We start from the raw sequence: 8,826 nt of genomic DNA, 5'->3' as shown, positions 1-8,826 counted from the left end.
CGGTTGGGAACATGGCCACCACCGCTCAGCCAATCGGCGGGGGCATCACCATGGTGCCAGTCTATCGCCGCAGTTAGGCACCGCCGCACCATCCACAACCACAAACCTAGACCCACATGCCCACCAAGGCCCATAAGGCTCGGGACACCGCACTACAGGAAACACACAAGGTGCCGATGGGCCGTCGGCACAGGGCCTTTCCGGCCAGGCCAGCAGCCAAGCCGTTGGCACAGTCTCTCCACCGTGACGACGAGGTAATAGCGTCAGGCTTGTACCAACGGCTTCCGTCGGCACATATTTCAGCCATGTGCCGACAGCAAAGCCATCGGCATAGCAATTTTTCATTTTACCACAATAATTTCAAAAAATCTTAACTAAATCATTATAATTCATAAAAATACAAATAATATATCAAAATTTTCAGAAAAATAAGATCTATGTTGGAAAATATCAAATTAGGAATATCACAAACATCTCAAAAAACCTTCTAAAAATGAGCTAGGGATGTTGTAGGAGGAAGTTTTCCATTTCATTCGCACGAAAAAAGCCATTTTCCATTTTTGAGGTGTCGAAAACAGGGTGTTTTGTGAAGAAACCACCAAATTAAAGTTTCACATTGGTACCAACACATTTTTCAAAAATACTAGACCATCTAAGCTGGACAATTTCTCAACTGGTGTATCTAGAACCTTTCCATCCACCCCTCATGAAAAAGATAAATTTCTGCCGAATCAGTAGGAGGCCGACCAGATTAAACTATAGCTACATGATATAATGCTCAATTTTTTTGTAAAAATCATTTTTAGGTTCGCAACATGCTATTTGATTAGAGATCCACTGCAAGTTTTGCGAGGCTTATCCCCGGGCAAAGGATCTTCATGTCCGTCTTTTTGAATATAGTTTAAAACGGGCATAACAAATTTAAAAAAGATCCAAACAATGTGAAACTAAATAGTGGTGTCATATTATGTGCCATAGTTGCAAGGAAAAATATTAAACTTGGAAAACTGCAAACATAACAAAAAATCATTCACAAAATGAGCTATCACGTTCGTGGTTCCATGACATTTATGTCAAACAACCAATGATATGGTTAGAATCACGGTATAGTTTGTGATAATGTGCCCATATTGTGCATCTTTTTATGTATTACGATGTTGCAGGATGAAGTTTTCCTTTTCATCACACGAAAAAACCATTTTCCATTTTTGAGGTGCCGAAAACGGGATGTTTTGTGAAGCAACCACCAAATTAGAGTTTCACATTGGTACCAACACATTTTCCAAAAATACTAGACCTAAGATGGACAATTTCACAACCGGTGTACCTAGAACCTATCCGTCCACCTCTCTTGGAAAAAACAAACTCCCGCCGAATCAGTCGGAGGCTGACGAGATTTAGACTACGGGTACATGATATAATGCTCAAGATTTTTTGTAAAAATTATTTTTAGGTTCAAAACATGCTATTTCATCAGAGATCCAGTGCAAGTTTAGCGAGGCTCAGCCCCGAGCAAATGATCTTTATGCCCGCCGTTTTGAATATAGTTTGAAATGAGCATAACAAATTCAAAAACAATCCAAATAATGTGTAACCTTCGCGTGGTGTCATATTATGTGTCATAGTTCTAAGGAAAAATATTAAAATTGGAAACTTGGAAACATCACAAAAAATCCTTTACAAAATGAGCTAGCATGTTCGAGGTTTCATAGCATTTAGGTGAAACGACCAATGTTATGGATATAATCGCGGTGTAGTTTGTGATAATGTGCCCATATTGTGCACACATGTGCATCTTGGGATGTCTTACGATGTTGCAGGAGGAAGTTTTCCTTTTCATCGCACACAAAAACCATTTTCCATTTTTCAGGTGCCGAAAACGGGATGTTTTGTGAAGCAACCACCAAATTAATATTTCACATTAGTACCAACTCATTTTCAAAAATACTATACCACCTTACATACACAATTTTCCAATTGGTGTATCTGAAACATTTTCGTCCATCCCTCGTGAAAAAGACAAATTCCTGCCAAGTCAGCAGGAAGTCGGTCAGATTTGAACTTCAGGTACATGATCTAATTTGGAAAAATCATTTAGGGTTGAAAATATGATATAGATGTCATATTTGGATTCCTCTAATTTTTCTGATCGATTTAGACATATTATTTTTCAAATTCTAATTTACGGATTTAAAGATATTAATTGTTCCATATTAAATAGAAAATAAAATAAAATAAATCATTTTATTGTCATTTGAATTGAAGATTAATATAATTATTCATTGTAGTTATGTAGATAATTGTTTAGAATTCAAAAAAATAAAGATGTGCAACATCAAGGAATATGAGTTAATAGGATTGATATGATAGTATTATCAATAAGGTGTCATTTCTTTCATGAAATCTGGTCTAGAAGAAAAAGAAAAGTTAAGTGTGCTATGGGTGGAGTTGTGTGAGAATGGCTGGAAGTTTGACCACGAGTGAAATTTGACCTAATATTAAGTGTAGTTAGAGTTAAAATGGTCCATGTGAGAGATTAGAAAAATTGGGGAATTTTTTTGAATTTTTTGTTTGAAAAAAAATATTTTTTTTGAAAAAAATCGAGCAAAAATTGCAAAACGGCCGTTATTTCTATGCCGACGGCTTTGCCATCGGTACAGCATGCTCTGCCACTGCCAACGGCCAATCTGTACCGACATCAAATGAGTCTGTGACGAGAATGTATTGTGCCGACGCCGTCCGTCAGCACAGGGTTGTGCCGACGGCATGGTGGCCGTCGGCAGCTTGACGGGTTCCCGTAGTGCCGTACTAATTTAGGAAGGAGGGAGTATAATTTGCCCCGCCAGCCGCCACCCATTAGGGCAGTCAAAGCAAAAGAGAAAAAAAGGTTGGCAGGAATACGCGTTGAGAACATGCATGTAACCTGGGATATATATACGAACAAAGGAGCGAAGTGATGATTCAAGAATAGACTAGGCGCACATACGTGCGCGGTGCAGAGAACTGAGAACGAGTGGCCTTGTGTGCAATGAAAAGCATGTATGTCGAGCAATCACAGGGAACAAAAGGTACAATCAGTGCTATCCTGTACGCGGAACAATCGCTGCAATAATGTCTGCCCCACCTGAAAAAGCTCTGCTGATCGACCAAAGATTCAAAGTGGCCGCAAGTCTCTCGTTGAATCAACTCTGGAGCTCGCAATTAGGGAAGCAGCTGGGATACATACGTTTTTAAGCAATGGCAGAACCAGATTTGACCGGTGATTCACGTGGGTTGTAGAATAATATCACTTAAGTAGTTGCATGTAACAACCGAAGGCATGAGCTAGAAAAGTCATATCCGACATCTAACTAAGAGCTGGTGAATTAGCAGCAGCCACTAGCTAGCAAGGAGGCAAAACAGGCAAACAGCTGCTACTGAAGCAAGTACTGTACCCACGACACAATTTGAGCAGAAAAGCCCTTTCAAAGGGGAGCACCCTAGACCAGTCCAGAGAGGCATAGCCCACCACTTAAAACCTAGAGGCATCAGCCCTATCACAATTTGACACCAAAAAAGAAGAGAGAGACAGAGGGACAAGTCTATCTAGAGAGGAAAGAAAGTGAGAAGTCTTTCTCACTGAATTCTTGCGCCAAGATCCACCTCGAGATCACTAGATAGCGTAGTGCACGTACGCTACGATCTACATGCATATATGCATGGATCAAGGAATCCAATTGGGGATGCCTTACTCTCTTCCTAACCTCCATGTGCCAGATCACTACTACACCACCCCTATTCCTCTTTCTCCACTTGAACTACCTTGCCATCCCAAGCTTCTCCAGATGCAATTCGACCAGAACGAGGAAGCCTTGATGATCTCCTCTGAACATTGTGGGCTATACCCGTTGCCCGCGCTTTACCGCCACTCCAGCTCCACCAACCACCCCGCACAGACCATCGTTTTCGAGAAGCCCACCGCCGGTTTCGTGCCCAGTTTTGGGGCTGAGGAGGTATATAACTATATATACTTTCGCTAGTTTCATGATCATATAAGTGCAGATGACAAAGAGGAAAGATTTACCCATACATGACTTCGATTTCTCTTCCTAATCAGGTGAGCACCTCGGTGACGATGAGAGCTGGCTTTGAGGGTGCTAGCTGTAATGGTCATGCCGGTACATGGTATGTGTAGTGAGACTGTGAGAGGATGCCATGGATGTTTTTGTTACTAGTCTTGTTAGTTGTTATGTTCATGAGATAGTCATTTTTCTCCAAAAGTAAGAGATTTAGTCTTTTTTAGGGTTTCATGTCATTGGTGTGTGTGTGAGGTTACAGGTGGAGGGGTTCCATGGCAGGGGAGAAGGGGAAGATGAAGCTGAGGAGGAAGATGAGGGAGCCGAGGTTCTGCTTCCAGACCAGAAGCGACGTTGATGTTCTGGATGATGGATACAAGTGGAGGAAATACGGGCAGAAGGTTGTCAAGAACAGTCTACATCCCAGGTATACTTCTACAAGCAATTAAGAATCCCATACTTTCCTCTTAACTGTATCCAGGAAGTCCCCAGCCCCTTTTCTGTCACTGTATCGGGAAGAAGAAGCTCGTAAAGCTTAATTAAAGTGATATGGCTACCACACAGTATGTGGTAGAGAAGTAAGCCATACGATCTTTTGTCTTGTGACTAGCTGGCTGGGAGATCCTTGATGGAAGAAGATGTGAACTTCTAATGGTCGAGTTCTCTTAATTTTGTGTGCGAGCAAGCAAATGCATCTTGCGAAACACAGTACGTACAAACGTAGACACTCATAAATACATATATAGTCAGTCACACATATGCATGCAACCTTACCTTTTTTAGCACCTCCGAGAGACTGAATCCAAGAAACTAATTAGAAAACGCGCCTCCTACTGCAACAATATTTCGTTTTTATGAGACATTAAAGTGTTAAACCTGTGGTTTGAACTGTGCTGAGTTGGGGGTGCTAGTACCTCCTAACCATCCAACTCATGTTGGTTCTCAAGAAAATGCATTTGTTGGGTACACAATCGTAACTAGCTAGTCAGTTCATTCAGTTCAGTTGTTTTGAACTTGCATATGATCATACATGTCAAATACCCGGTATTGGGGTGAATACGGTGCTACTTGCTTTCACATAGTAAAGTTTCTAAGAGAAGTAAGGTGGTGGTGTGGAAAGGCAATGGCATTATGGCAGAGGAGATTGCGGAAAAGATATCATCTTGCACACACGCACAAACTTGCGAGCTACTCCCTCCGATCTCTTTTAATTAACTCAAATTTAGTATATTTTTATACTAAATTTGAGTTATTTAAAAGGGGGCAGAGAGTAGTTAGCTGCATGCGATAAAGCTGCACAGATAACTAAAAAATGGTATCAGATGTAGTCATGTAGACACCCATGCATGTCTGAAGTTCTCCAGTTAACTTTCCCGTGCTAGCTATATGCATGTAGCCATATACATGTCATCATGAGATATTTTCATCTTTGTATCTGTGTGTAAATTAAGGTAGTTATATAGTAGTGTGCTCCATTGGTTATTGCATATGGTGATAGCATCAAGTAGTACTTCATCAGTCCGTCCTGCATAGCCGTTATCCTTGATGGCGGCTGCGGAATATGAAGGAAGAACAATCGGGATTCATGATCTATGACAAATAGAGAAAAACATCAGTAGCAGCTAGACGCCTGTGCATGCGTGCCCGGCCTCCTACATATATGCGCGGGGACAAATGGAACGGACACTTTAAGATCATTGTGTTCCTTCAGGGTTTCAGATTCAGAGTTCAGACACACAGCCAGCTAGTAGCTCAGTGCGCCATATATAGGTCTGGTACTGGGAAGCTTGGTTTTCAGCAAACTGTGTACTGGCTAATCATTTGTCTTCTCCGCTAGAGAAAATATATGCAATATTCTGATCATCTTTGAAAGTGAATGCGAAACAATGCAATAATGTATGAACTGTTCTAATCTACTACTAAAGAGGAACCATTTTTTGAACAAAAAAAAAGTTCGTTATCAAGTTCAGCAGACATCATGTTCGAAAAAAAGTTCAGCAGACATCATAAATATTCTCGAAATTGACATGAGCTAATTAACAAAAGAAAAGAGATCCTCTGAACATTATGGAAATTGGCATGCAGGAGCTACTTCAGGTGCACCCACAGCAACTGCCGCGTGAAGAAGCGTGTGGAGAGGCTTTCGACCGACTGCCGCATGGTGATCACCACGTACGAGGGCCGCCACACGCACTCCCCATGCGACGACACCTCCTCTTCCGGCGACCACACCACCACCTGCTTCAGCTCCTTCTAGGTCACAGAAGAGATCAAGCAAGCAAGCAGCAAAGTGCATAGATCCATCGAAACCCGGTAAATCTTCCCTGCACGGGAGGTTCCATGCATGTTTTATCCAACGATTTACCTAGTTGCGAGGTTTAGGATTCATGCTGCACGGTTTCGCTCAGTTTCATTGTATTTCGAGATTCTGAATTGAATTGGTATGCAATATTGCCTAAAGAGTTTGACATGCAATAAAACATGGTGAACTGGTGCACGGAAGAAAGACATTTCTCTAGATCCATCGCCTAGTTCCTTATTTTTGATGGATGGAGAATGAAGCGGTGTACTGTAGGATGCATGTACGCATGCGACCGTTCAGAAGCACTAGCACCACTCGGACGATCATGCGGCTCAGGTAACCAAACTAGCGGTTTTCTTTTTCATGAATGCGAGAAACGGGAAACATGGTCCTATCTATTTCAGTGTACGTGCATGCAGTTCTGGCAGGCAGAGTTACTCCTTTCTATGTGCGCATGCATGTGACTACCTAGGTGCACGGTTAACAAATTTAGCAGCAGCTGCTGCTAGCAGGAGAGCACTAAAGCCAGTGACCACTGCGCAGGTGAATTGATCTGGTTGGCCGTATGCATGAGGTAATTAAACAGACCGTTGTGCGTACATTACACAGACCTGATCACAGAGAAGACACCAAGGGAGACACAACGTACGGTGCTTGCTCGTAAGCGTGCTAATGATTGCACAACGTGCACCAGCTGCTGCGCCGAAACGAACACGTACGGGCTTCCAACCAAACCACCATTAATTCCCGTTATGATTCTTCAGGCTCATCAGCCGGCTTCAAAGGCTACTCCACCTGAGGCCAAAGCAGCGGTCACGAAAACCTGAATGCACAATGATCATCATCATCTAGGAGTACATGAGCCTCAGATCGAGATGAGGTCCCGGAATCATGGCGAGATCGACCATCACCTAGGAGTGCATGCGTGGAAGTTTGAGCTTTGAGCGTGAGAGCATCTCCAGCCGTTGGGCCTCCCGAGGCCGAAATATTTAGCGCTGGATGGATATAATTTTTGGCCTGGGAGGCCCATTTTCCCAGCGGCGAGCTCAGGATGGATGAAAAGTTTTGACAAATAACGGCGAATTCAAATAAACAAGGCGAAACTCGTTCAAACATAAGTGATATTTAAAGATATTTAACATATAAAGACGAGTTCGTACATATATAGACCGAATTCGTACATATATTTGAATTCGGCGACACGGAAACAAGAAACTAGATTTAATAACGGCCTTCTACATGCCGAAATGGCGGTAGAAGGCCGTGCAGTCGCCGCCGTCGTCGTCGTTGCTCGAGTTGCCGGCGTCCTCGGCCATCGGCGCCTCGTACCAACGGCTCGATCCAGCACCAGGGTCGCCGCGTGGCGGCGTCGGCCGGTAGAGCTCGTCGTCGCTGCTCACCTCGAGCTTGATCATCGACACGGGATTGGGTGCGATGTTTGGTGCAATGGCCAGTGCGGCGGCGGACGGCGCGTTGTCGCACGGCATCCAAGTCCAGCAGGCGACGTTGCTGCTCCGCCTCCTGCCGCTCCCAGTCCCGCCTGGACCAGTCGAGCGCGACGTCAATGGGGAGCGCGTTGTCGGAGGGCACTAGGTCGTTGAGCGATCTGGCGATCGCCTCCGCCACCGCGGTGTCCTCGGCACACTTGGCCTCCTCCTCGGTGAGCTGGGACGCGGCGCCGGCGGCTACAACCTCCTTCTTCGACGTCTTCCTCTTGCGGCCGCACGAGGGAGGCGAAGGCTGGTCGCGGATGATGAGAGTGCCGGCTCCTTCATGACGAAGGCCGGTGTCGAAGGCGGAGGAGCTGATCTGCCGGACCTGGATGCCGACCTCGACCCAGACGAGGAGGAGGACGGCGCCATCCTTCGCGGCGTCCAGGAGCTACTGTGCCGACGCGACATGGTAGGCGCCACCGGCGGCGGCATCCCCAGAATGGGGGAGTTTCCACCCTCGATGTGTGCGAGCACGTTCTCGAGGGTGCAGCCAGGTGCGCTTGACCAACGGCGACTGCCGGTGGCATTGTTCCTAGCGGGAGGAGGAGGGGGCCATCGTACCTTCGCTGGAAGACCTCCATCCATCCAGTGTAGTTCTCCGGGAAGAAGCGCTCCTCCGCGCGCTGCTCGTCACTGAGGTTGGCGAGCACCACGTCGATCTCCGCCTCCAGGGCGGCGCGACCCATCGGAAGCGGCGGGATCGGGACGCCGCCCGCGCTCAGTCGCTAGCCTCCGGGCACGCCGAAGTCCGGCGACGCGGGGTAGCCCGCCGCGTGCAGGAGCCGGCCCTCCCATTGGTGGATAGAGCGGCGGCCGAAGCCGTTGTTCGCTGCGCCGTCGTTCGCCATTGATTGCAACTCTCGCTCGATGAGATTGGGGAAGAGAGGTGGTGTGAGAACAGGAAGACGGCATGGTGAATGCGGCCAGACGCGGTAGTTCCACGATAAATAGAGCGCGACACGCGCGAAAATAAGGT

General features: G+C 45.6%; 1 protein-coding gene across 1 annotated transcript; it reads left to right on the top strand.

Moving 5' to 3' along the window:
* The first annotated feature begins 3,496 nt into the window (after positions 1 to 3,496).
* Positions 3,497 to 6,573, top strand: LOC127306880 (probable WRKY transcription factor 12). The gene is made up of 4 exons (XM_051337580.2): positions 3,497 to 3,992; positions 4,097 to 4,164; positions 4,318 to 4,482; positions 6,141 to 6,573. Exons 1-4 carry the CDS (start codon positions 3,687 to 3,689, stop codon positions 6,310 to 6,312), a joined length of 711 nt encoding a protein of 236 aa, XP_051193540.1. The 5' UTR covers positions 3,497 to 3,686; the 3' UTR covers positions 6,313 to 6,573.
* The last annotated feature ends 2,253 nt before the right edge of the window (positions 6,574 to 8,826 follow it).

Source organism: Lolium perenne, chromosome 6 (genome assembly GCF_019359855.2).
Source record: "Lolium perenne isolate Kyuss_39 chromosome 6, Kyuss_2.0, whole genome shotgun sequence".
Lineage (NCBI taxonomy): Eukaryota > Viridiplantae > Streptophyta > Magnoliopsida > Poales > Poaceae > Lolium > Lolium perenne.
The sequence above is the reverse complement of the archived record's forward strand: the minus strand, read 5'-3'. Positions and strand labels throughout refer to the sequence as shown.

Excerpts from the sequence above, each read along its gene's own strand:
- LOC127306880 (XM_051337580.2), top strand. The coding sequence starts at position 3,687 with ATGCATATATGCATGGATCAAGGAATCCAATTGGGGATGCCTTACTCT. Across the intron at positions 3,993-4,096 it reads CCAGTTTTGGGGCTGAGGAG|GTGAGCACCTCGGTGACGAT; the intron begins GTATATAACTAT and ends CTTCCTAATCAG. Across the intron at positions 4,165-4,317 it reads AATGGTCATGCCGGTACATG|GTGGAGGGGTTCCATGGCAG; the intron begins GTATGTGTAGTG and ends GTGAGGTTACAG.